Raw genomic sequence first — 27,727 nt, 5'->3', positions numbered from 1 at the left:
TTATTTCAGCCCCATGTCATCAGCTTCTGCCAAAGGACTAAGTCAGCACATCTCACGCGGGAAATCCCCACAGACAGCAGGCCCAGAGTGTGCGTCTTCTCATTTGATTGGTTTCTCCATGTGTCTGTCAGAAAAGCCTATTCTCTTATTGGTTAGCTCGGAAATATAAATGATTGACTTTTGGGGGGAAACCTTTGACCCATCTCTCTGCCTCTGTCCCATGATAGGCGGAGATTCAGGGCCCACCCCTCTTTATATATCTCTTGTTTGATTGGCGCAGAGTGTTGCTCGTCATGCCTTTCTCCTCTTCCATTGGTCACAAGGCAGTTAATACGTAGAGCGGGCTCTGTGTTTGTGAGGATATAAGGAGTCGACCTGGCAACATTGCTTCCATCTTCCGGTCTGCCGCGGGAAGCGTTGATTTGGGGGCGTGGCTTATTAATAGTTATGAGCACGGCTGTAGTTGTTATGGTTATGCGTAATTATTCATAACGCTGCCTGGTGATTGGCTGGGGTATCTAATTAATTATTAACGAGCCACTTGGCGGGCTTTCGAGGGAGTGCTACGCACAGGCCGGGCAGCAGGAGCCGGGGGGTGGGGCTATGCTGATGAGGCGGGTGCAGGAGGCCGGGGCAGCAGGGAAGATGGCGGCGGAGCGGAGCCGCTCGCCCATTGAGGGCTTCCCGGTACCGGCCTGTATGTTCGCGCCGGAGCCCAGCTCCCCCGGCGGGGCGGCCCAGGCGGCAGCCTCCGCCCGACCCCACCGCGCCGCCTTCGGCTCGGACTGCAGCGAGGACGGGGAGGTGCTCAACGGGGAGCCCGAGCTCGACCTCACCAGCAAGGTAGGCCCGGGCGAGGGAGGCGTTTGGCTGCTGGGGCGCTGCGGCCGCGTCTCCCCGCGGCTGGGGCGGGGGCGTGTCCCGGGCGGGGGAGCGGGAGGCCTGCGGGGTGGCCGGTGAGGGTAACTGCCGGAGTCCTCGAGCGCGGGGAGCTGGGCCTGCCCCGCCCCCCTGGCAGGGCGATGGGGGGCAGCCGCTGCTGGGGGAGCCCCAGGTGCTGATCTCTCTCCCCTCACACTTCGTAATGTTTAAAAGCAGCTCAACGTTCATAACCGGTGAGTACCTCTCTCTCCGATACCGCTGTGCAGTGCGGGGAGGAGACCTATGGTGTAACTGACAAACGTGTCAAAAATGACGGAAAGGGATCTTTGAAAGAGCCCCCTTCCCACATAGCGCGCATTAGATAAAGTACAGCCAGCGCTGTTAAGGAAATTTTCCCAGGCAGTGTGTTTAAACTGGGTGTCTGATCTTCCTTCTAGTTGGTGATGGTGAGTCCGACATCGGAACAGTATGACAGCCTGCTCCAGCAGATGTGGGAGAGAATGGATGAGGGATGTGGGGAGACCATCTATGTAATTGGACAAGGATCAGGTGAGCATAGCTTCCTTTTGAAGCAAGAGCAAACACTAACTTTATGAGAAAGTGCTAGTCCATCTAATTTGATGCTTCACAGGAAAGTAGAATTCCCTCCACCCCATTCCCCAGTATAATACCACATGCAGGGCATGCCATGCCCTGCTGGTGACTATGCCTGGAAACATAATTTGGTTACCCTGTTACTGTTTTATCTGGCATAAATGTCATTATATTGATAACCACTCTTATTTCCAAACACATTTTAAGGCATCTGAACACAGTACTGATGGGAGCTCTGGAGTTACAATCTCAGTCTTGATACTTTCTTCATGTTCTGAAGTGTCTGCTTTACCTCTGTGTCATTGCTTTTTTTCCCATTTTTAAATTGGGAATACTTCCCAGGGGTGTGTTAGAAGCACTTTAAATTTGACTATCAACTTTAACCAAAATAGCTGCTTCTGACTCTCCTTAGTAGCATGTGCTGAAGGCTGTCTATAGTACATAAAGCAGTTCCCTTTTTGTTGTTTCTAAATGTAATGTCTTTAATGTCACGTCCTAGGTGTGGCAGCAGCCACCTGCCTTTGCATATTTGTGGTTTGCTGTTTTCACACCTGATCCTTTAACATGGCTTTCATATATCTGCCCCTTGTTCGTTCATTCTCTTTTGCATGTCACATTTTTTAATGTTGTGCTAATGAAAAATACTGAATTTGACACTCCAAGAGCATGACTTTCTTTCATAGAAAGCACAACTAGCTCATGGGTGTCACTAAGTCCGAGAGCATGGTGGGTTTCAAAATAGCTGAACATGTACATGGATATTAAGAATATCCAGAGTCAAAAGTTGTATTTAAAAATAAATATTTACTAAGTTTTGGAAGGGGTGTATTTTAGTTCCTAAGCCAACCCTCAAGCTATGGAACAATTAGCAGGAAACCTTGCAAGGGGGCAGGTTATCCCATAGCTGCTTACTGCAGATTTTCTTGCACCTCCTCTGAAGCATCTGGAAGTGGCCACTGTCTCAAGACAATGGATGAGGTAGACCACTAGTCTGATTCAGTGTTATCCCTGTTCTGCAGGCATAGCAATTGAAATGAGTGTTCAGTCAAGCTTCCCATGTACATCAGTCTGATCTATCTTCTGTATCCCTGATGGAGGGAATAACCATCCCAAGGGAGGGAAGTTCAGTTGGTCAATTCAGTCCTTGTGCTTTCTGCTGAGACTGCCCATAAGGAGGATAACTTGTGATTTGTTTAGAGATAGGCACTTGCTTGCTAAAACCTGGATTAAGACTCCCCAAGAGGGATATATGCATTTTTGTATACAAACCTGGGGTTGTATTGGAGGCAGTAACCTAGAGGAGAAAGAGTTCATATCACAGCCACAATCTCCCAAACTCATGTAGACACCTTTGAATTTCTTTAGGTTTAATAATTTAAAGAAAAACTAGACGTGAGAGCTAGTCATTTTTACAAAACATATTAATAGAGTTCTTTTCAAAAGCTACCCTCTCCGCTGCATCCCCTTGGTAACTTTTTTAAACACTTTCTCTCCCCTGTTGCAGTGTGAAAGACTAATAGAGAAAATAAAGTATCTGGCTGTAGATGGGGAAACTGACTAAATACCCAGAGTGCTGTTAAATGCACAAAGTAAGCAAACTGAAAATATGAAATTTTTATGCTAATCCTTCAGTGATTTGTAGGTGTTGCTTGTACCTCCAGTAGGTAAAGCACTTTCAGATAGTAGGATTTATTTGTTTTGTTTGTTTTGCTGTTATTGATAGTGACCCTCTAATTCCTTTGAGTCTTAAAATTAAGCCTAAAGTTTCCTTTGGGAATAGGCCATTCTTCCTGTGTTTCCATAGGCTGACTGGTGTCTTTCCCATGTGTGTAATCAATGCTATAGGCAGTACATGTGAAGAGAGAATAAAATTAACATTTACTTCAGGCTGTTGGTAAGTGTTGCTAATCTTTTATTCCCTTCCCTCTCACAACCTCTCATTAGATGGGACTGAATATGGTCTGAGTGAGGCAGATATGGAAGCATCCTATGCTACAGTGAAGAGCATGGCAGAGCAGCTTGAGGCAGATGTGATACTTCTGCGGGAGCACCAGGAGGCAGGGGGCAAGGTGCGCGACTACCTTGTTCGGAAACGTGTGGGTGACAACGACTTCTTGGAGGTCAGGTGAGGAGGCAGAGTTAGGCAGCAACCCAGCCACATCTCTTTGATCTGAGCAAGTGGTGGTCTGAATTTGGGTGTTTGTATGAACCCAGAAAAGGCAGCTGTCTGAACACTCCTTGCTAATTACATCTCTTTCCTCCTCTTTTTATACAAGCAGTGCAGTGATCTTTACTTTGCACTCCTGTTCTTGGCTCAAAAGTTTCAGTGTCTGAGTGACAGCCTCGGTTTTGGGCTCTCTCTGAGCTGGAAGCACTTAAGGGATCAAGCACATCAAGGAGTTATTTTGGGACTCCTTCATCCTGTGATTGCAGGGGATTCAAGGAGTGGACTCTCTTTTTTTTTTTTTTTTTTTAAATAATATACTGGAATATGGAATCTTTTGCTTATCAGTCACCACTTCAGTTCTAGCCTAATGCTTAAGTGATCTCTTGATGGGTGTCTGATGCTTTTTATAAAAATGACTTGGGAGTCTCAGTCCAGTTCCAGGTGGATTGGGTTTTCGCATCACTCATACTGCCACAATGGCCACCCTCATCAGCACCAATAAAGATGTTAATATTAATACATGAATTCTCTAAAAGTGTCCCTCTAAATTGGATTGTTGCTTGTACTGTGCAAACTCTAAACAGATTTCAGGTTCCGGTGTGGTCACCAGCACCCATCGCTAGCTTGTATTAACATGAAAAACTTTTCCAATGGAAGACCAAGCTGACATTTAAAACTCTTTTCCGGGTGTTTGATTACTTTATTCTCTCCCTGGTAGGGTAGCAGTGGTTGGCAATGTGGATGCAGGAAAGAGCACGTTGCTGGGTGTCCTGACGCATGGTGAGCTGGACAATGGCCGGGGCTTTGCCCGGCAAAAGCTCTTCCGCCACAAGCATGAGATCGAGTCAGGTCGTACCAGCAGTGTGGGCAATGACATCTTGGGCTTTGACAGTGAGGGCAATGTGGTGAACAAGCCGGACAGCCATGGTGGCAGCCTGGAGTGGACCAAAATCTGTGAGAAATCCACCAAGGTCATCACTTTCATTGACTTGGCTGGGCATGAGAAGTACCTGAAGACCACAGTCTTTGGCATGACTGGTCACCTACCAGATTTCTGCATGCTTATGGTAAGTGGCAGTAAAGCAGTGCAATATGCCACTGTTCAAAGCTGTAAAATACCAGTACAGAGAAGTGGGTGACTTTATTTGGGGCAGGAACTCTTTGTTCTGTGTTTTGTACAGCACCTAGCACAGTGGATACCTGGTCCATGATGGGGCGGGATGGGGGTGTCCTAGGTACTGTGGCAATATAAATAATAGGTTCAGCAGGCAGAATAGAATTCTCAATCTGATGGCATGGCCAGGACTCCATGGCTGCGTCCCTGCTCTTGAGACATGCCACGGGATCTTCAATAGCCATAAGTAGTGAGGATATCTGTTTTCTTTGTCATCTGAAAGATTTCTGAACTTGGGAATACAATACCGTAAGCCCTGGTTAGGAGCTGACTTCTTTTCCTCGCTGCTGTCTCTCCTCCTACTGATGTTTAAAATTCTTGTGTGTTGAGGGGATGGAAAACCCAGAATTGCCTCACTGTTTCCGTCTCTTCACCACCACCACCACCCCTCCCCCCCCGGCGCGCATGCACACCAGTTCTACAATCTGATCATAGTCTACTGCAGGGGTTCTCAAACTTCATTGCACTGTGATCCCCTTGTGACAACAAAAATTACTACGTGACCCCAGGAGCAGGAACTGAAGCCTGAGCCCTGCCACCCTGGGTCAGGGGGCCAAAGCCTGAGTTCTACCACGCCAGGTAGGTGAGGGGCAAAGCCAAAGCTCAACGGCTTCAGCCCCAGGCAGGGGGCCTGTAACCTGAGCCCCGCCACCCAGGGCTGAAGCCCTTGGGCTTTGGCCCCAGTCCCCAGCAAGTGTAAGCCAGCCCTGGAGACCCCATTAAAATAGTCATGACCCACTTTGGAGTCCTGACTGCTGGTCTACTGCATACTCTGGCCAAACTATCCTATGTGATCCAGCTACCTGCAGTTGTATGACTTTTTGATGCAGGTTGGCAGCAATGCTGGGATTGTTGGGATGACCAAGGAGCACCTGGGCCTAGCGCTGGCACTCAATGTTCCAGTCTTTGTCGTGGTGACAAAAATCGACATGTGTCCTGCCAACATTCTGCAAGGTAAATGTGGATCTTTACCAGCAACTGTGCTCCTCTGTCCTCAGAACATTCGGTATCCACTGGCTTGCCAGTGTCCCCTCAGCTGGGATGGTGAATCAGGGCTGACAGTCACCTCATACTTAATATGGCTTAGACTGTAGCTCAGATACATTCTAGAAATTCTCTTTTCCCAAGACAGTCCCCTCACTTGTGTTACAGCTGTCACTTCCATTGTTGCTTAATTGTGCAGCAATAAAGTGTGTGTTTGTGGGGTTTTGCCTAATTAGGCTGTTGGTGTCAGGGTTAACTAAACCTTTGGCCCTTCTCCTGGTCTTCCTTGATGGCACCCACTAGATGATGGCCAGAATCCTGGCCACTTTTCTTGGGCAGAGATTTCTCACCCCCCACCCCTGATTGGGGATTTATGCTTGCTTTTACTTTGTACCTTACTGTGATTTCCTCAGCAGATCTGACTGGGGTCCAGCACCTGTGGTTAACTTTTCTCCAGGGGCTACAACAGTGTACTCCAGTTAATAGCCAGACTTCATAAAGCAAAATACATTTATTCTCAGGGTAAAATCGTTACAGAGGAAACTGTATTAACATGTGTTAATACAAACTTTTTTTTTTTTTAAAACAGGGCCGTCCCTACCCATACGCAAAGTATGCAGCTCCATAGGGCACCAGGAAATTTTGGGGCACCAAATTTCCTGGTGCCCTGCATGCTGCTCCAGCCCCTCCCCTGTCTCTTTCCCATGGCCCCTGCCCCTGCTCCCCTGAGGACTGCACTGGGGCCAGGCCTGCATTCACCGGCAGTGGGAAGTGCCGCGACCCGGCCCCAGCCGTGCTGCCAGTGAGGGCGGGGGGGTGGTTCCCTCCCTACCCTCAAGCCAGCCCTGCCCCCCTTACAGAGGTCTGGGGCCAGCTCCTCCCTTCCCCCCGCAGTGGGGGGGCTGCATAGGGCTCCAGAATAGCTAGGGACAACCCTGCTTTTAAAGCTTGGTAGAGGTCACTCGTCGCACTTATGGGATCCTACATAGTAAACCAAAGTCCTTCCAGCCCTTCCATAAGGGTTAGGGGATCCCTTGGACAGAGGGTCCTGTCCACTTGCAGAATCAAAAGAAGGCCCTGTGTCAGTTTAAACTCAGCCTCTTTGCGCCAAAAGCCCTTCTTTGATCCCTGGAAAACCCAGTTGGAACCAGTGTATATAAGCCTCTCTAGGGAGGAGTTGTATGATTCACCTTAATCACTCACCCTGTTTCTAGTTCCTGGAGAGCTGTGGTAACCCTTGCTCTTGGAGTTGTATGCAGTCCCTTGTGCACAGTGATATATAAATCATTCATAAACTTAATATAATGGTCCCCAAAGAGAGATTGCAATTGCAGCAGTCACATAGGCTCTCTGGGGAGAGGCAGCCAAGTGCTTTAGGCTGAAGTTGGGGGTTTCTTTCTCTCTTGGTATCTAAATTTGAAGAAGGAAAAGCCTGCAGTTTGGGTGTGGGGGATGGATATTAACTTGAAAGCTCTTGCTCTGCTTCTTGCCTGAAGGTCAAAAGTAGTCTGCTTAGGCACTTCCAGTGGTGTGCATTAAAACAGAGGGATGTGGGCTGCCTCTTTTCCTGAATTCTGCCCCTACTTTGATTTTGTTCCTAGCCCATAAGGATTTGGCTCTAGTTACTTGGAACAGTGATGTGTTTTGGTCAGAAGTGCTTGAGAAGTTTTGAGAACCTGGAAGACTAGCAATCTGCCTGTTGCATAAATTCTGTCAGAAGATGCTTTCAATAAACAGGACACTGAGCAGTATCTTTATAAATCCTAGGAAATGAAGGTGTAAAAGATGTTTGGCAAACTAATGAAAGCCCAGTCATAAAGCCAGTAGCTGGGGAGGGAGGAGCATATTTGGTTTAGGGTAAGAGAGCAGATGTTTTGAGGAGAATTTTTTTATCTCAGAGCCCACTACTGTGCCAAGAGAAGGATGTAGATGTTTAATTTGAATAGAAGGTGGAAGATTTGGCCCCTTTACTTGAGCTTTGTTTGAGGAACAGATGACATGGTCAGATGTTGGTGTTTCCTTAGCCAAAACACTAGCCTCCTACAGTTGCCTTTTCTTAATTACAGACTGGTTATGGTTATCTGATCAGATGACAATTGCGGGATATAAACTAATTGTCACTTAAGAAGTCCTTACCATCCCCCTTGGTTCCCCCCACACATAACTGTACAATGCTAGGTGATCTCCTACAACATAACTTTCATTAATGCATTGGGTCTTGGCCACTACTGGAAGTAAGATACTGGACTAAAAAGGAACCGGCTCCATCATGGCAGGAGAAGAGGGAGGGCAGGAATCTGATCTGAAAGCCAAATCCTCTGCCCTGAAACACTGACTCCTGCATGTCCCTTCTCTGGACCTCATTTTGCTCTTGGCTCTTGTGATAATTTCTGCTCCCCTCTTGCCCTGAGGAATTGTGGTAATTAATACTCATAAGTAAGACTGTCCTGCCTTATGGCAAAATCAAGTCATAATTCAAACACTTTCTAGTCCTGGCCACTAATTAGCATTCAGCTCATCATGGAAAACTGAGGAAGGTCAAATCCTTTTTTTATGATTGTTTTAAAACTAGAGTGGATAAAGATCAATGACTTGTTGGGGGTGGGGGGATTCATATTTAAAATTTCTTTTAAAAATAAACCTGTTTAAAATATGAATTTAATACAGAATATGTGAAGAACAATATGCTGAATCTGTGAGCCTCTATCAAAAACTTTTAAATTGAAGGCTGGAGAGCAGGAGAAAAACCTAACTTTTTTTATATGTTTTTATAAACATGGCACAACAGTTCATGCTCTGTATTAAGGGCTTGATCCTGTGGGGGATGCAGGGACTGTGCAAGACACTGGCAAAGTAGGGTTGCCAACTTCCTAATTGCAAAAAGCCAAACACCCTTGCCCTGCCCCCACTCACTTCCCCCAGGCTGGGGCAAGGGGTGTGGGATAGGGTGCAGGCTCTGAGGTGGGGCTGGGGATGAGTGGTTTGGGGTGCAGGAGGGGGCTTTGAGTGGGGACTGAGGGGTTCAGAGTGCAGGAGGGGGCTGGGGTAGGGGGTTGGGGTGCAGGCTCTAGGAAGGAAGTTGGGGTGCAGGAGGGAGTTCTGACCTGGGGCAGTGGTTGGGGTGCAGGCTCCAGCAGGGCGGCGCTTACCTCTGGCGACTCTAGCTGGTGGGGCTTAGGCGGGCTCCCTGGCTCTGTGCAACTCCTGGAAGCAGTGGCATGTCCCTGCAGCTCCTAGGCAGAGGGGCCAGGGGCCTCTGTGCACTACCCATGCCCATAGGCGCTGACTTCACAGTTCCCATTGTCTGGGACTGCAGCCAATGGGAGCTGCCGAGTTGGCGCTCGGGCAGTGCACAGAGCCCACCAGGCTGCCCCTGCGCCTAAGACCCGGATATGCTGGCCACTTCTGGGAGCCATGCAGAGCCAGGGCAGGCAGAGAGCCTTCCTTAGCCCCCCCCGTGCCCCCGACCGGACTTGATAGCCCAGTCAGCTGTGCTGGGGACTGCCAGGGTCCCTTTTCAACTGGAATGCCCAGTCAAAAACATGATTCCTGGCAACCCTGTGGCAGACATCCCACCCATTGAACCTGGCCTCTGACTTCAGGAGACAGTAACATGTATCATCATCAGGGATTCTAGCTTCCTGTGATTTTAAAGAATATAAATACATCTAAATCCATGTTTTTCCACAATTAAAATGAGATACCTAGCCATAATATAGGTATCAGTTGAACACTGTTTTATTGATTTATATTTACTATTTTAAAGCAAGTTTGAAGCCTATCTGTGCCAATTGTTATAATAAAATTAATAGAATGGTCCAGTCACAGTGCATTTCTTTTTAGTGTTGTTGATGGCCCTGCTGTTTCAGCCTCTTGTTCTTAGCTTCTTTTCATTCAGTTTGGTGCTTTCCAGCTCGTCTACCATTGTCTGCCTTCAAACATAATCTGTACCCTTATTGCGTACAGAACAGCACATTGCTATTAATGTGAAATTTGTCCTTCCCAAACTCAGTGACATGGTTGTTGGGGGTGATTTTTAAAGTTTTCAGCATCTTTTCATAACTTTAATTACTCGTGGAGGCTGAAGTGAGATGCATTGAAACATGAACCTCTATGCCAGGGGTAGGCAACCTATAGCACACATGCCAAAGGCAGCGTGTGAGCTGATTTTTTCAGTGGCACTCTCACTGCCCAGGTCCTGGCCACTGGTCTGGGGGGCTCTGCATTTTAATTTAATTTTTAAATGAAGCTTCTTAAACCTTTTAACCTTATTTACTTTACATACAACAATAGCTTAGTTATATATTAGACTTATAGAAAGAGACCTTCTAAAAATGTTAAAATGTATTGCTGACACACGCAACCTTAAATTAGAGTGAATAAATGAAGACTTGGCACACCACCTCTGAAAGGTTGCTGACCCCTGCTCTACGCTGTTGAGTAACCTCTATACACCAGAAGCAGTTTATTGGAGTATGTAAATTTAAAGCACATTCAAAAATCAACCACAAGAGAGGGAGGTTGCAAGCACTGAATAAGTGATATGGGTACTTTCAGTAAAATGTAGTTAGTTGTTTTTTTTTTTACAGATAATCTTTAGTTTTTACATTTGGTAAAAAAATAAAAACACATTCTGCATCTGTTTTCCATGGCAAACTGATTTCTAGGATCCCTGTGTGATGGGATCCCTTGGGTACAACCTGGAGCTTGGGTACCGCTCTGTCCCCTTAACTTTCCAGCCTGGGCTGTCTCTCCCAATGCTTTGCTAGTGACAAGCAGCAAACCCCTCCAGGCACTGTTATCACTCAGTATAACAGGATGTGGAGACCCACACCCAGCTAGATTGCATGAATGCTACCTGAGCCACTCACGAATCAGACCGAGAAAGGTACCAGCAAATCTCCCAAGCCCCCAGCCTTGTACCCAGAACTGTACCGTCTTGTCCTAGTCAGAAGCCTGACCCATGTATATTTATTATCCAGTCTGCTGCTCCCTTGATGTGGAGAGGACACACACTGGCCTTTGTAAACTGAGCTGAGGTTTTCCAAGCACTTCAACCAAAACACACTATTTTAGGTAAAATATAAAGCACCTTTATTAACTACAGAAAGGTAGATTTTTAGTGATTATAGGTGGTAGGTACAAAAAGTTAGAGATAGTTACCAAACAAAAATGGTAAGTGCACAGTCTAAATCTTAAACCTTATTAGACTAGGCAGTATTTGGATCAAGCAGTTTTCTCATCCCACTAGATGTTACAGTTCTTAATACATAGGCTTCGCCTTTAAGCCTGGGACCAGTCTCCTCAGTTAAAGACTTTGTTTTCCCAGCATTCTTATTGCATCTGGCATAGGTGGGAGAGGAAAAAGTCAAAGAATGATGCCACTATCCCCTATTTTAGATCAGTAACAACCATATAGCAAAATCTCACAACTTCATATACATAGTTTGACAGAACAGTGGGTTTCAGCAGACTATTATCTTTCATATGGTATCTTACGTGGCATTCTTTGTATGAAATATATCATCATTGTATGATGGATGAATATGGGAGTTCTAGGGTGCTGCTTTGAGGTACAGATTGCCACACCCTGCTCTTCAGGATCATCTGCTAAGCCTACCTATGTGGCCTCATGTTTAGGGCCCAACCAAATTCATGGTCATAGGATTTTAAAAATAATAAATTTCATGATTTCAGATATTTAAATCTGAAATTTCACAGTGTTGTAACTCTAGGGGTCCTGACCCAACTCTGACGTAAGGGTGGCTTGGTATGGTATTGCCACCTTTACTTCTGCACTGCTTTTGGCAGGGCGCTGCCTTCAGAGCTGGATGCCTGGCCAGTAGCTGCAGCTCTCCGGCCACCCTGCTCTGAAGGCAGAGCCAAAGTAAGGGTGGCAATACTGTGACTCTCCTACAATAACCTTGCAACTCCCCTTCCCCATGACCCTCTTTTGGGTTGGGACCCCCAGTTTGAGAAATACTGGTCTCCCCTGTGAAATCTGTATACTGTAGTGTAAAAGTACACAAAAGACCAGATTTCATTGGAGGGGGGAAGGGGCAGCATATCTCATAGCGATGATGCATTTTTCATGGCCCTGAATTTGATAGGGCCCTACTCATACTCCTGTTTTATAACTTTTCTCTCGGCCTGAGCTCTAATTGGCTTAGTTCTCAAATTATGAATATTTGACAAGTCACCATGCAAACTTACTCTCCAGCTCATGAGAGAACACTGATCTGCCCAGTATCTGCCTGTCCTTGCTTCTGGGTGGTTCTGGACACTTCAAGTTAATGGCCTCGCTCTGTCTCCTTGCATGTGTACAGGTGGACAGATACAAACAGAAATCCATTAATTTCTCAACTGCCCCCCTCTCTCTCTCTCTAAACAAGTAAAATACTGCCACGCAAAAGGCATGTGGGTTACATGAACAGAAGTCATGGATTGTTGTTAGTTCTTTCATTTTTCTCGGGGTAGGAGAGGGCGGGTGAGTTATGTAACACGGCAGAAGGAACAGTGTGCGCAACCAGAAAGGAGCAGTAGTGGTGTCTAAGCAGGATACTGTGAAAAAGAGACAATTTTCTTCGGAGTGCAACTTCTAGTGTTGACTTCAACACCTGGGAACTGAAAAATAATCTGCCATGGGTGTAGGTCATAAAACCATATCTGGGAATATTTTCAAGAAGTTCCTGTACCCCTGGGTACAAAAGGAATGTGCCAAATACAGTGAATAATGCAACAAAGAGATGCAAGGCCTGGCTGTCAGAATGAAACAACATTATGAAAAATGCTCCGCAGAAGGTAATGACTTTGAAGATGATGATGTGGACATATCTGAACAATCTGGATCAACTGGTTAGTAAACTTAAGTTTGCATCTTTCTTATGCACTGCTTGCCATGTCTTAATGTGCTAGTGAATAACTTAAATTGTCATAAATTTTGTGTTTTGGGTGGATTACTTACGAATTTAAAAATGTATTCAAAATATAATTGGTATGTTTGTGGGAGTATTTATCAATTACACTTTTACTGTCACTGCTGGACTTCTGAAATTCTTTATTGCTTAGTATAATCAAACATCCTAAATGATGACTTTCTGTTTAAAGTGTGATTGGGCACTTATGAATTTTAGCACTTAAACATTTTTTTAAAATGTTTTGGTATGTTGTTAAAGATAAGGGTTTAAATAGATTTAGATAATCATTGGATTTATTTTCTCTCTAAAACTGGGTTTAAAATAAATTGTCATGTAAACAGTGGTACAAATAGTAGGCAGAATCTTTCATTTACAATTTTTTTTTTTAAAGCAGTGCACTCAGTAGTAATCAGTGAGTGACTTTTTGTTTGTTTTGTTTTGTTTTGTTTCAGGGACCAGTTTAGGTATAAGGGGTTATGAATATCCATCTGCAATGTCTACAACTTCAGTCACCTGCTGGTACCACCAGCAGTGCTGCAACTAAACATGTCAGACAGTAAATTAACTGTGTTAAAAAATGCATGGAAGAGTTCATAAGCAGGACCAGCAAATTCCAGCAAGATGAAACAACTCCATAGATTAAAGGATTGCTTGGTTCATTATGCAACAAATTCTTCATTTCGGCTAGTTCAAAGCAAACACTTCATTGGACATAGTTCAGTCATTATGACCAGGCTGCACTCCACCCAGCAGAGCAGACACTGTTGAAAGGTTGCTGGATACAGTATATGAGAAGGAAATCTGAAGAATGTGCAAAAAAACATTGACAGGGAAACTTGGTAATGTGAGTCTTGATGGGAGGAGCAATGTATGCAATGATCCAGTAATTTGTTCTTGTGTGACAGACAACAACCCCATCTTATGTTATTTTACAGAAATTGACACATCAGGAAATACCTGATACAGCAGAATACTTAAATTAGAAGTAAAGGCTATAACAAACTGAACAAAAATTAAACAGTTGAGCACATAGCTTTGTTGCAGACAATGCTGTAAATGTAGCAAAGATGAGAAGTCTAGAAGAAGATAATGAAGGGAACCTAAAACATAACATATATGGGTGTGCAGTGCTCCTTGATTGCGTCTTTTAGCAAAGACTTAAGTACAACTTTTGGAATAAAGGAAAACATTTTTGACATTGCGGAATACTTCATAACAACCACTGTGCTTCAGCTTCACTGAACAAAACAGGAGGATCCAAACTAATTCTCCCCCAAGTTGTGTGATGGAATTCAGTGGTTGACTGTTTTGAGCTATTTATTAAGAATTGGCCTCTTCTGATGACAATTTTGTAAAGAAAATCATAACAAAATAAATGGAACTCTCACAACCAGTGTAGTCAACATTGGACTAAAAAGAACTGTAGAATATATGCTGACTATACTGAAACCTATTTCCATAGCCTTGAGCAAACTGCAGAAAGATTGCAGCTGTATTGCTGATGCTGTTGAAATTTGGAAAGAATGTCAAGAGACATTGAAGAAAGAAATACCCAGCAACAAAGTTAAATTTTAGGCAGTAAAGAAGTGGATGGATCAAGCACCTACTCCACCTTTTTCTTGCCAATATTCTCAGTCCAAAGTTCCAGGACAGATGCCCAACTGCTGAAGATGCTGTTATGACTTGGGCATCCAGTAATCACCCCTCAGTCATGCCAACCATAATAAATTTCAGGGCTGGAGGTGAACCATTCAATCAGTACATGTTGGCTAATCTTTAAAAGAGTCCCACCACTGAATTTGTGGAAGTCACTAGCTAAGCACCAGGAACCAGTGTGTGTGTTTGAAGTGCTAAACCAGCTTTTGACACTAGTAGCCTCTTCTGCAGGCAGGAAAGAATATTTTCTTCATTTTGACTAATTAATTCAAAGTTGAGAAGTCAATTGGAAGTTGAAACAGCAGGAAAACTTGTCTTTCTCTTCCAGTCTATGAATAAAAATGAGGAGGGAGGGAATGAGATCTAGCTTTAAAAGTTTGAAGTACAGAGTAAGTAACTTAGGAGACTTTCTTATTTTCAAAAGACTTAACGTGAGTAGAAACTTAAGCTCCAGTCACTTTCACTTATGCATATTTGAAAAATTTCACAGGCTGACTTGAAATCAGTTTAGTTCACAGGCTACAGTTAATCCCTCTGTTCCTTTAATAAATCACTTGGTTGTAAATATGAAACATCTTTTAAGTTCATGTATCCAAAACATTTACCTTTTTTTGTTTAATACAAATAAATTTGATATGCTGTTTTGTGTTTTAATTCATTCCAGTTGCCATCCTGATGCAGCTTGACACAAATCATGAGCTAAAGTTAATTTTGGAGTAAATAAGCAATATATTACTGACTTTTTTTTCTAACATACTGAAAATGTGCAATTAAGAAGAATCTGAAAATATTGAGCTATATAATTGCTTGAATAAGTGTATATAGTTATAGTCTACCTTCCTGTGTCACAAAAAGGTGTACCCAATCTAGTATAAAGGGTCTATTTAGTTGTAAATCAACGTTTTAATGTAAATCTGATTGGTTGATATAAAACAATGAGCAATCATCTTTCGTTAGAAGATTGATTGAAATCTAATTTAAATGGAGGTATTCCATTTAGTGATTTAAATCGCCTCAAATTAAATTAATCCACTCCCATTTAAAACAGACCTCTAGTAAGCAACCGTAAAACTTAGCCTCCACTTCAATAGATGCATATAGAGGCAAATTCATACTTTTTTGGAACAGTTTTGGCTCGGCAGCAGGCTGGCTGTTATGGAAGATGTGACCCCAAGTCAATTTTTTTTGCAAATGTGCCTATCTCTCTTAAGAAATCTGACCAAGGCAATTTTTAAAGAGGGGAGATGCTGCCCTAACTATGTTCATTTCACCCTTTAAGAAACTCTGAAGCTGTTACAGCGACTTCTGAAGTCCCCAGGGTGCAGGAAGATCCCGGTGCTGGTTCAGAGCAAAGATGATGTCATTGTAACAGCCTCCAACTTCAGCTCAGAGAGGTAATAGCAGTGGAGAGAGTGGCCTGTATTAGTCCTGTTTGGGGGTGGAGTGTGTCTGGGTGAGACGATAGGGAGCAAAATCCCCACAGCTTAGATGTACTAATGTTTCATCTGCTGCATAATAGATCGGTTCCGTAAAGGGAACACTCAGACTGAACATCCATGTATTCCTCTCCCAGATAGAAGTGTGGGGCTTGTGCTGAGCTATCCACTGAAAGCACAGTGCCCAGACCTCAGTGCAAGAATCTAAAGCCCCTTTTCTGAATCTCACAAGGAAGTTTAGATGCAGTACTGCAGAATTTCAAATATGAGGTGTTCTGCAACTAACTTTGCCTGCCAAGCTTTCCCCTGCCAGTGCTGAATATTTATCTCAGTCCCAGATGTTGATGTCTCCCTGAACTTTGAATCAAGGTGAGGGGACTAACTTATTCCGTCTGTTGTCTGTCTCCGTCACAGGATGTGCCCAATTTTCCAGATTTCCAATGTCACTGGTGAGAATCTGGAGTTGCTTAAGATGTTTCTCAATCTCCTGTCTCCCCGAACAAGTTACAGGGAGGAAGAGCCAGCAGAGTTTCAGATAGACGACACTTACTCTGTACCGGTAAGGGGCCTGGTGCTGGGAAGGGCTCTCTGCCACATTTGAGATGGACCAGGGGTGGGGAGGTGGGCCTGCTGGAAGGGGGAATTCCAGTACCGCTCTAACAGCATAGTTGAGTGACTCGTTACCAGTGGTTCTCTCTCTTGTGCAGGGTGTGGGAACAGTTGTGTCTGGGACAACCTTGAGAGGCCTGATCAAGCTAAATGACACTTTGCTTCTGGGGCCAGACCCCTTGGGCAACTTCCTGACCATTGCTGTCAAGTCCATCCACCGCAAACGCATGCCTGTGAAGGAGGTGCGTGGTGGCCAGACTGCCTCCTTTGCTCTGAAAAAGGTGAGAGAGAGTGTGTGGGGGGGGGGGGGGGGGGGGAGGGCGGAGTAGTCTGCCCTGGTTCCTGATATCGAGAGCCTTGCTTCTTCAGGATACTTTACAATCCTGGTTAAAATGAGACTTCTTCCACCAACGCTTGAGGGCAGGGGGAGAGTTCATCTACCACCACCATAAAGTCCCATACAAACTTAGTGGCTCATATTCCACACCCCACTCCCTTTTCAAGAGTTGTCACCAGTCTAATAATTCTGTGCCCTTATCTTGAGCTGTGTTTTTACCAGACAGTCTAAAATAGTAGGTGTGGCTTGAAGGAGATCACTCATTAAATACAAGTGTTGCAAGGAATCACTCTTGTTAGAACTGAGCGTAATGTCCTAGGCCTGGTCTATACGTAGTGTTTGCACCAATTTACCTTTCAGCTAGGAGTCTGACTTTTTAAGTTTTTGGTGTTAAAAAAAAAAAAAAAAAAGTTATGTTGGTACAAGCCCTAGTGTAGGGATAATGGTGCCTCATACTAGAATAAGTGCATCCATACTAGTGGTGTTGCACTGGTTTCAAACCGATATAGTAAAAACCGTGTAAACAAGCCTTTAGCATAGTGCTGGTGGGCATTGTGCAGTTGGAAGGAGTGTCTTTCTGAATGACAGGTAAAAAGGATGCCTATAGCACTCTTAGCAAGTGTAGCTCTATTAACCCCAGTGTCCTGCCCAAAATTCAATTTTGGGTAATCACATCCTTCTATCTACAACTTCTTCAAAAGTTTCAGCTGCAGTCGTTCTTTGGAACCCCTGCATAGCATTGTTGTATGCTGCTGAACAGCTATCACATTGCATCCCAGAGGTGGCTGCATTTCAGTGGGTGTGAGTAATCATTGATCTGTAAAATTCCTTGAGATCCCTCTGGATGAAAGGAGTGAAAGAAATGAACTTATTCTTTGTAGTAAGCATGATTCTTAACTCTCTCTTTATCTTTTTTCCTGTTTCCTCCCTAGATCAAGCGTTCCTCCATCCGGAAAGGCATGGTGATGGTGTCCTCCCGTCTGAATCCACAAGCATCCTGGGAATTTGAAGCAGAGATTCTGGTGCTGCATCATCCCACCACCATCAGCCCACGCTATCAGGCCATGGGTAGGTGTAGCAGCTTTCTCTGACCCTTAGATCCCAGTTGCACAGCTCCCAGTTACAGAGTTCTGCTTTAGCCTTAGGCTGCTTAATCCACCTGTGATTTCTGCTTTATCCAGGATGTAGGGCATAGTTCCTTGTATTAACTTCCCCAATTCCATTATGGGTGAGAGAGCAGATCTAGAAGAGCAAGGATTGCTGCCAGTAAGAACCAGTGTGCTTGGAAAGAGGAAAGCCTACACAGTGGCTACCAGGAGTCAGCATTGTCTGTAGCCCAGTGGTTCTCCAGCTTCATCATTTGCACAACAAACTCTGCCTGGAACACTGAGAGCAAAGAAAAACCCACAGCTGGCCCATGCCAGTCAACTCTGGCTCTTGGAGCTCGGGCTGAGGAGCTGTTGCCTCGCTGTGTAGACTTCTAGGCTTGGGCTGGCTCTGGGATCCTCTCATCCCACATGGTCCCAAATCCTGGGCTCCAGCTCGAGCCTGGAAGTCTACACAGTGATGGAACAGCCCTGCAAGTCTGAGTAGACATACTCTGTTCTTCTCAACACCACTGTCCCCCGCTGCTTGGTTCTTAATGTTTCATTGCGTGGGTCACTAGGAAAGCCAGTGCAGAACAGTTTGAGACCCTCGGCAATATCCAATACTTAGCTTCGTTTCTGAGCAGCAAACAAATGCATCTGTAGCGTCAACTTAGCACTGATTAGAATACAATAGGTTTTTTCATTCTGAACTCAAATGTGCTGTGAATAGATTAGCAGTAATGACCTTGGACTCTAATCTGAGGCTTGTTCCACTAGTGGCATTTACTACTTGAGAGCCTCTGGTACGTTATCGTTTACAGTGCATTGTGGCAGTATCCGCCAGACAGCCACTATCCTCAGCATGGACAAGGACTGCCTACGGACAGGGGACAAAGCTACAGTGCACTTCCGCTTCATCAAGACCCCTGAATACTTGCATATAGACCAGCGGCTGGTCTTTCGTGAGGGTCGTACCAAAGCAGTGGGTACTATCACCAAGGTAAAGGCCGAGGAGCCATACCCTTGCCATTTTGTTTTCCCAGTAAACCTTTGCTCCTACAATGAGGAGACAACTAGGGGAATCAGGGAATTGGGAGGATATAGTTTCACTATCTTAGTTGCCAATTTCAAGCAAAACTCAGGCTAGTGGCGACCAGCTTGTATTGCAGTCTAATGGCCATCTGGCCTGTGTGAAACTGACTGGGTGGGGAGGCTGGGAGTGTCTTTGTCTTCCAGAGAGAGGTGTCCTCTGACATAAAAGACTGGCTGTGCCATAGAGACTGAACACCCCTCTCAGCCCTACATAGCGTCTCCGGGGCAGCTCTGAGGCACGTTGATGGGCCAGTGTGGGCAACCGCGGGCTGATGCTTGCTATATAGTTCACTTTATGGCTAGTGGAAGTAATTCTCTAAGCACTCCTCACTTTCAAGAAACCCTGAAGTTTTGAACCTTGCTTGGCTGGCCCTGCCATTTTAATGCTGTGTATTCTTCCATCTGTACCCGGCAGTTACTCCAGACCACCAACAACTCTCCAATGAACTCCAAGCCCCAGCAGATCAAGATGCAGTCAACAAAAAAGGGACCCCTTACGAAACGAGAGGATGGCGTGCCCCAGAGTGGGACAGCAGCCGGGGGGGCCCTGGTGGGGGATGATGCCACCTCATCAGGAGCAACACCAGCAGTACCTTCTAGTGCCCTGCAAGCACAGGTTAGCAAAAGACATCCAAGTATCCTCTGACTAATCACATTTTCCTTCCTTCCAGCTGATTGTCTCAGCCCCATAAAACATCTGCATTGTTCCCCCTTCTTGGGACTGTTCACTTGACAATGACAAATTATATGGGTACAGCCAGCAGTACCCCAGCAAGGAACTAGACCCCCTGATAACTGAGAAAATCCTAACAGCTGATTGATGGCAGCTTGTCCTCTCAATGGAACGTTTGTATTCAGGCAGTGCCTAGGAGGCCTTGTTGTAGACCAGAGCCCCATTGTGCTAGGCGCTGTGCAAACACATAGCACCTGCCACAATGAGCTCACAGCCCAAGTAAGGGCATTAGGCCAGCTGTCACTTCCCTTTGGTCAAATCACACTTAGACCACCGAGCCTGGCTTGGAAAGAGATAGTGTTCTTCCCCTCAGTTCATGTCTCTGTATGCCTTTCTGTCTCCTCTTCGCTGCGGTGTCACAGTGGAAAGGGCTGCACTCCCAGCCTCTTACGCTTGCTCTGTATTTTTGCTGTCCCTTGGGTGTTTGGGTGGCTGTGCTCTTGCTCATCTCTGCTTCTCTCTTCCTGCTGCTTTCCTTCAGACTGCACTGGATGAAGAGCCCCACAACCGAGAGGGGAATAAGGTATTTTTGCACCCTGACAGCTGATTTGAGATAAGTGGGCTTGCTGGCCTGAGTCCGGGAACGGAATCATATCAGCAAAATAATCATGGAGGCTTTCTGCTTCCATCACCTACAATATGGAAACCCAGGCCCTGGATTTCTGAGATTCTGAGCACCTTCAGCTTCCATTGACTTTATAGGAGTTGAGTGTTCAGAGCTTCTGTAAATTGGGTCCCCAGAAGACTAGAACTAAAGTTTACCAGCTTCTGCTTGTCTCCTTGCTACCTGCAATAGAGGGAAACTGATCATGTGAGAGGTGCTCCCCGATGCCCTAGCAGTGAGAATGCAGGTAGAACACTTGCCTCAGTTCTGTGTTTGTCACTTTGATTTTTTGGGATCATCACAAACTAAAATTCCCCTTCTTGTTTTCCAGTCGAAGGTTGGAGGAGGGGGCCGGCGACGTGGGGGCCAGCGCCATAAAGTGAAGTCTCAGGGGGCTTGTGTGACTCCTGCCAGTGGCTGCTGAATATCTTTTTTCCACCACCCTCTGAGGAATTCTCCCCCTCCCTCCATTTCTTAGCCAAGACATCCAGAGCAGCTTAAACCAAAACCCATCCAGCTGATCTGCTGCAGAAGAACCTTCCCTCCCAAGGAATGACAGAGGGATTGTAACTTATAATAAGCTAAGGAAGGTGACAAGACATGCGGAACTGATCAACTGACACTTTCCTCCTCCCTCTACCCCAACACACTTTTGTACAACCTGGGCTCTTAGTCTTTATTATATTATGTGTGCATGAAGATGAGGAAAATCCAGATATATTGGAGAAGAGCCATTTGGCTGCTTCCCTTTCCCCATCTGGTCCTGTCTGTTTAATCTTCTACACTGTCCCCAGTCCACTGGCATTAGAAGACCTGAAATTCCAGGGTTAAAATGTGCTGGATGGTGGGTGGTTGTAGGGGGCAGCAATTCCTCGCTCTCTGGTAAGGTGCCAAATGAGTTCTGGACTCTCCCTGTCTTAAACTGTTTTTTAAATGGGTTAATTTTAATGTGGCAGTGACTGCAATTTGGAGGGGGATGCAGAAAACTGAACAGATGGATCTTAAAGAGGACGGTGAATTCAAGAGAGATCCTTGACCTTAAGTAGGTATGTTTAATTTTTTTTCTTAATACTTCTCCCTCTCCTCCCTAAATATAAGGCCAATAGCTATTACAACTTTAATCAGAGGTGAGATTAAGTACAGAGGTTACTTTCCCATCTCATCCTCCTTCCTCTTCTAACCTCTGTTCAATGCATGCTGGAACAACTCTTACCCACCCCTCAAGGTCCTGGCGGCAGAGTGACATAGTCGAATGTCTCCAGACTGCTCTATGGTGCAGGAACACTGTGTGGCCTGTGACCAGCATAAGTCTCCCCTGTGACTAGACAATTATCACAAGTGGGATAGCCCTTTCGGGCCTGGAGACTGAAAACATGCCACCCTCATTTGACTTTGCCTGCTCCAAGTGCTCCCTTCTCTCCTGGAACTCGCAGGCCAAGCTTTGCCATGGCAGTGGTAACATTGGTCAGTCCCACTCTTTGCAGAAGGGGGAAGTGATTAGTTGATACCAACCTTAGGGAAGCACTTTCAGCCTGGGGAGCCCATGGAGATTTTATCTTTTTTTTTTTTTTTTTTTTTTTTTAATAAAGTTCTAGCTTCTTGGACAGGCCCCCCAGGACACTCCTTCTGAAGTGACTTATTTTATGAGTATCATGTCCTTTTACCTCAGGCTTTGTAGCTGGTCACCTCCCAACTTCTTGTTCTGTCCTCTCCCATCCCTGCCTCTTCAAAAGACGAGCTCCCTAGAGAATAATGCTTATCGTCCACTGACTAATGGGATGCTTAATATCTTGAGGGAGGAGGCAGAGCTATCACTTACTTCATTCTGAGTAGAGAGTCACTGTTCGTTGTTTCAGAGAGCCTCCACCTTGGGAAGCTGTTAACTAGAGAGACAAAGCCTAAAGCCATCTCTGAGGGCAAACTGAATGGAAGGGGGAAGATAGAGCATAGTCCTTCCTGAGCCAGTTGCCCAACTGCCAGAGCTCTCTGGGGAGAAATCCTAAGTAGCTACACTATTAATGGCACCCCAATTGTGAAGGAGTGTGAAGTGTTGCTAGCAAAATATGGGGGCCTGCTTCATTCATGCCCAGGCCCTCTAGTAGCATTAAAACTGCATCTGATTTCACTGCTCTTCAGGGAGGCAGAGAACTCTAGGCGTTCTTCATTCCTGAGCCTGTTTTCCTCTTTCTTCATTCCTTGTGCCCCAACTGAAAGAGGGAAGCCTAGGGCCTGAAGAGGATTTACATAAATTCATACTAAGGAGATTGTGTGATCTCCTTTTTGTTGTGACCAGCATACAAAGATCACTGAGACTGGTGTGATGTATAAAATAAAAAGTTTGTTCTAAGTTAAATAGTGTCTTGTTGCTTTGTGCTCTTAAATGTTAATCATGGGAATGGCCACCACTTACCCCTGAATCCCTGGGCCTTCACAAAGTCCTGCACCTCACTCTACTCTAATGTAGGTGTGAGAGCAGCCTCTGCATTTATGTAGGGGGATAGGTTCCACGGGAGTACTGGCGAAGTTAGGCTGTTTTCCCATACAAGGGGAAGCTGCAGGGCTGGTATAAGGGGATGGGGTTGAGAACCATGGCACACCATAAGCTGTAGGTGGAAGACATGCTTTCAGTATGAAGGGTTGGAGATGCTTGAGCAAGGAACTTATTTGGCAGCTCAATCTGAGCCCCACTTCTCTGCTACAGGTAGACTAAACCAGGGGCTCTCAACCTTTCCAGACTACTCTACCCCTTCCAGGACTCTGATTTGTCTTGTGTACCCCCAAATTTCACCTCATTTAAAAACTACACAATCGGACATAAAAAACCAAAAGTGTCACAGCCACTTTATTACTGACAAAGTGCTGACTTTCTCATTTTTACCATGTAACTATAAATCAGCTGGAATATAAATATTGTACTTCCCTTTCAGTGTGATTCTTGAGCCTGTTTTTCACTTGTGAGCCCTCTCATTCTGAGAAGCAGTGAAGCTCCAGTAACAAGTTTTTCTCCACATTATGTCTATTCCTACTCTCAAGGCTGGCATTAGGGAGTGGTAACCAGAGCAATTGCCTGGGGCCCCAAGCCACAGGGAGTCCCTGCAAAGCGAAGTTGCTCAGGCTTTCTGCCTTGTGCCCCAGTGAGTCTAATGCCAGCCCTGGCAACCCCATTAAAACAAACTCATGACCCACTTTGTGGTCACGACCCAGTTTGAGAACAGCTGATATAGTAGATAGAGCAGTATAAACAAGTCATTGTCAGTATGAATTTGTTTATACTGACTTTGCTAGTGATTTTTATGTAGCCTGTTGTAAAACTAGGCAAATATCTAAATGAGTTGACATGCCTCCTGGAAGACCTCTGTGTGCCCCCAGGGGTACACATACCCCTGGTTGAGAACCATTGGACTAAACCCTGTATCTCTGGCCCTTTTGCAATGAAGGATTGAACCTAATCAAGTCTTTAGTGCCTATTCAAACTGCAGAAAGTGCCATTCTCTACACCTAGCTTCTTGTACGAACACTTGGATCTGCTGTGTGGGGCATCTGAACTGTGTCCTTTTATCTGTCACCCAAGCAGTTGAGAGTTGTTTAGGGTTTTACTTTTTCCTGCTATGAAGGCACTGTGTCTCTATCGCTGAAGTTAAGTGTGGGCTTGGACCTGCTGTAGTGTAGTATGGTATTTCTGCATCAGGCCTCAATTTTTCCTTGCCAAAGAATCATGCAGCTGTGATCACATGCAGGGTCCTTGTCCTCATCTGTCACCCTCGCTGGGAAATAACAACAGTACCCAAGCCCCAGTGTGCTAGAGTCCAAACTCATAAACTTAAGCCTGGTCTACACTACGCGTTTAAACCGGTTTTAGGAGAATTAAACCGATTTAACGCCAAACCCGTCCACACTAAGAGGCCCTTTATATCGGTATAAAGGGCTCTTTAAACCGGTTTCTGTACTCCTCCCTAACGAGAGGAGTAGCGCTAATATCGGTATTACCATATCGGATTAGGGTTAGTGTGGCTGCAAATCGACGGTATTGGCCTCCGAGCGGTATCCCACAGTGCACCACTGACCACTCTGGACAGCAATCTGAACTCGGATGCAGTGGCCAGGTAGACAGGAAAAGCCCCGCGAACTTTTGAATATTTCCTGTTTGCCTAGCGTGGAGCTCAGATCAGCACGTGTGGCAATGCAGTTAAAAATCAAAATAAAGAAAGAGCTCCCGCATGGACCATGCGGATGTGATCGCTGTAAGGGCAGGCAAATCTGTTCTATCAGCGCTCCGTTACAGAAGATGAAATTCAAAATCATTTTTAAAAAATCTCCAGACAGACGCCATAGCAGGGGCTCAGCGCACTGCTGCGTGACAAACGTAACGGAAAGCCAAAGAATCAAATGGACGCTCATGGACTGGAGGACTCAAGCTATCCCACAGTTCCTGCAGTCTCCGAAAGTATTTGCATTCTTGGCTGAGCTCCAAATGCTTCTAGGGTCAAACACAGTGTCAGCGGTGGGTCAGGGCATAGCTCGGCAATTTACGCACCCCCCACCCCCAGAAGTGAAAGGGAAAACAATCCTCTCTTGACTCTTTTACATGTCACCCTATCTTTACTGAATGCTGCAGATAGACACGATGCTGCAGCACTCAACGCCAATATCCTTGCTCCCCCGCCCCGCTATGGGTGGCTGATGATGATGATGGGTATCAGTCTTATTGTACCATCAGCCTATTGGCATATGGGGCAGTGCAAAAGGACTGGTAACCATGCGTACTAGCATCAGTGAGGTCAATGAAGGGCGCCTGGTCCTAATTTTTCCTGGTAGATGGTACAGTATGGCTGATAACCATCGTCATCATAGCAACAGGGGGCTGAGCTCCATCAGCCCCCACCCTTCATGTGTAAAGAAAAGATTCAATTGCCCCTGGACTAGCAGAGGGATGCTGGGCTCCTCTCCTCCACACTCCTTACTGTCCTGTCTGGACTCTCATAGCAGCTGGAGGCTGCCTTCCACTCATTTCTCACTAACAAGTCACTGTGTCTTCTTCCTGCATTCTTTATTACTTCATCACACAAGTGGGGGGACAATGCTACGGTAGCCCAGGAAGGCTGGGGGAAGAATGGAATCAACAGGTGGGGTTGTTGCAGGAGCACCCCCTGTGAATAGCATACAGCTCATTATTTCTGCTGGATCTGATACAGAGCAGCTGTGCTCTCTGGTTCTATGATACAGTGGTTCTCTAATACACTTGTCCAAATTCTAGACAGGACTGATTCTATTTTTAGATACCAAAAAGGAGGGATTGACTCTGGGAGTCATTCCCAATTTTGGCTTTTGCGCCCCTGGCTAAGAGCAGCCAGGGGCACTTATGACAGCAGCAAATGGTGCAAAACGACTGGTAACCATGCTCATCTTTTTACCAATTTATGGATTGGTAGATGGTACAGTATGGCTGATAACCATCTCTGCTGTCATGCAAAAGCAAAAGCATGCTGCTGTGTAGCGCTGCTGAATCGCCTCTGTCAGCGGCATCTAGTACACATACAGTGACAGTGACAAAAGGCAAAACAGGCTCCATGATTGCCATGCTATGGCATCTGCCAGGGCAATCCAGGGAAAAAAGCCGCAAAATGCTTGTCTGCCGTTGCTTTCCCAGAGGAAAGAGTGACTGATGACATTTACCCAGAACCACCCGCGACAATGATTTTTGCCCCATCAGGCACTGGGATCTCAACCTGGAAATTCCAAGGGGCGGGGGAGGCTGCGGGAACTATGGGATAGCTACGGAATAGCTACCCACAGTGCAATGCTCCAGAAATCGACGCTAGCCTCGGACCGTGGACGCACACCACCGATTTAATGTGTTTAGTGTGGCCGCGCGCAGTCGATTTTATACAATCTGTTTTACAAAACCGGTTTATGCAAATTTGGAATAGTCCCGTAGTGTAGACGTACCCTTAGTATCTTCAGTTGCTCCCCAGCCAGCCAGGTGGGAACTCCTCAGAATCCTGCTTCCAATGCAAATAGCATCAACTAGAAATAGAGAGCAGGGGCAGCTTTGCAGAGCAAGGAATCCACCCACTGGGGGAAGCTGAGCAGCCTTCCTAAGCATAGGCTCCATTTACTATGTCAAATGTTTATAGCCTGTGTTGTCAAACTTCATTTGAGGCAGCTGTTCAGTTACACAGCAGTTGTTCCAGACCTGTGAGTGGATCCTCCTACAAATCCCCTCTACACCCCCAGGCTACTTCCAGCTTAGCTAGGTTATCTGAGCAGTAGCACACACATCTTAGGCCCAGTGTTGTGAAGCAGAGCTAGGCTGTTCTTTGGAGTATGGGAAGCAGAATAACTCAAGTGGGTTAGCGGGGTGGGGGGCACTACTTAAATCAGTTTTCTAAAATGCTTAGGGAGGGGATGTTGCAAGCTGGGTATTAAGGAAAGTAGGGAGTCAGTAGGCATAAAGCAGGAGATCAAATGGTGCCAAAGTCAGATGGTGGCTAGATATGAGGAATTGTAACACACTTAAATTGGACTGGACTAATGCATTTGGAAGAACAATTCTGCAGTGCTCGGAGGATAGAAGGGGTTTGGGTAAGACATAGCCTATTATGGGCTAGAGTCACATGGGAGACTGCCACCTCAGTGGACAAAGTCCAACATTTAGGCAACAATTGGATTTTCAAAACCACCTAGCCATCTAGGTACCTAAAGGCCCCCTGCCACTTAAATTTTTGTCACCACCAACCAGTTGAGAGCCTAAACGAGGTGTTTCTATGCCTAAATTGCCTGCAGACCCCAATCTGGTAGACATGCTCAAAGGCTGCCTAAGAGTGTGCCCACTGGATCTGCCCCTCAACAAAACAGCAGGGATGGGGGTGTTGCACACCCCCCCTCCCCTTTAGGCCCTACAGCCCAGTAAGTTAGAGCATTCAGCTGGTACGTGACGCAGGGACTGGAACCTAGAACACTCTAGGGAAGCATGTTAACTGCTAAGTTATAATCACACTCTGGCCCAGTGACTATTGAGACTTGTAAGAGTTATAAGGGACCACAAAGGTCATCTAATTTAACCCCCTGCCAAGATGCAGGATTTGGGTTTTTTTTTTAACCATCCAGATGACTGTTGGTTATTCAGCCTCCTTTTGAAAACCCCCAGTAAAGAAGCTTCCACAACCTCCCTAGGCATCTGTTCCATTGTCCTACTGTTCTTCCAGTTAGGAAGTGTTTCCTTAGATTTAATATAAATCTGCTATGCTGTAGTGTGAACCTATGGCCTCTTGCCCTGCCCTCTGTGGCAAGAGGGCAATTTTTCTCCATCTTTTTTATGGTGGCTGTCAAGTATTTGAAGACCTATCATATCCCCTCTCAATCTTCTCTTTTCCAAACTAAACATCCCCAGTTCATTCAGCCTTTGCTTGTATGGCTTGCATTCCATCCCTTTGATCATCTTTGTAGCTCACCTC

At 45.6% G+C, this 27,727-nt stretch overlaps 1 protein-coding gene across 2 annotated transcripts; it reads left to right on the top strand.

The window, feature by feature from the left end:
- The first annotated feature begins 284 nt into the window (after positions 1-284).
- Positions 285-22,626, top strand: GTPBP1 (GTP binding protein 1). 2 transcript variants are annotated; one of them, XM_044985101.1, is made up of 12 exons: positions 285-843; positions 1,320-1,431; positions 3,421-3,601; positions 4,362-4,710; positions 5,648-5,771; positions 15,654-15,768; positions 16,225-16,369; positions 16,518-16,700; positions 17,689-17,824; positions 18,666-18,844; positions 19,352-19,552; positions 20,605-22,626. In XM_044985101.1, the coding sequence occupies exons 1-12, from the start codon at positions 604-606 to the stop codon at positions 20,695-20,697; spliced, it is 2,058 nt and encodes a 685-aa protein (XP_044841036.1). In that variant the 5' UTR covers positions 285-603; the 3' UTR covers positions 20,698-22,626. The 2 variants fall into 2 exon arrangements, with proteins under 2 accessions (XP_044841036.1, XP_044841043.1); XM_044985108.1 differs by lacking the exon at positions 285-843 and adding an exon at positions 986-1,115 and having other exon boundaries at positions 20,605-22,625.
- The last annotated feature ends 5,101 nt before the right edge of the window (positions 22,627-27,727 follow it).

This window comes from Mauremys mutica, chromosome 1, assembly GCF_020497125.1.
Source record: "Mauremys mutica isolate MM-2020 ecotype Southern chromosome 1, ASM2049712v1, whole genome shotgun sequence".
In the NCBI taxonomy this organism is placed as follows: Eukaryota; Metazoa; Chordata; order Testudines; family Geoemydidae; genus Mauremys; species Mauremys mutica.
This window is presented reverse-complemented; position numbering and strand designations above follow the sequence as displayed.

Bases quoted from the DNA above. Each gene is read 5' to 3' on its own strand.
- GTPBP1 (XM_044985101.1), top strand. From the start codon at position 604: ATGCTGATGAGGCGGGTGCAGGAGGCCGGGGCAGCAGGGAAGATGGCG. The intron at 16,701-17,688 runs GTGAGAGAGAGT...TTTCCTCCCTAG, and splicing joins CCTCCTTTGCTCTGAAAAAG to ATCAAGCGTTCCTCCATCCG. The intron at 17,825-18,665 runs GTAGGTGTAGCA...TATCGTTTACAG, and splicing joins CCCACGCTATCAGGCCATGG to TGCATTGTGGCAGTATCCGC.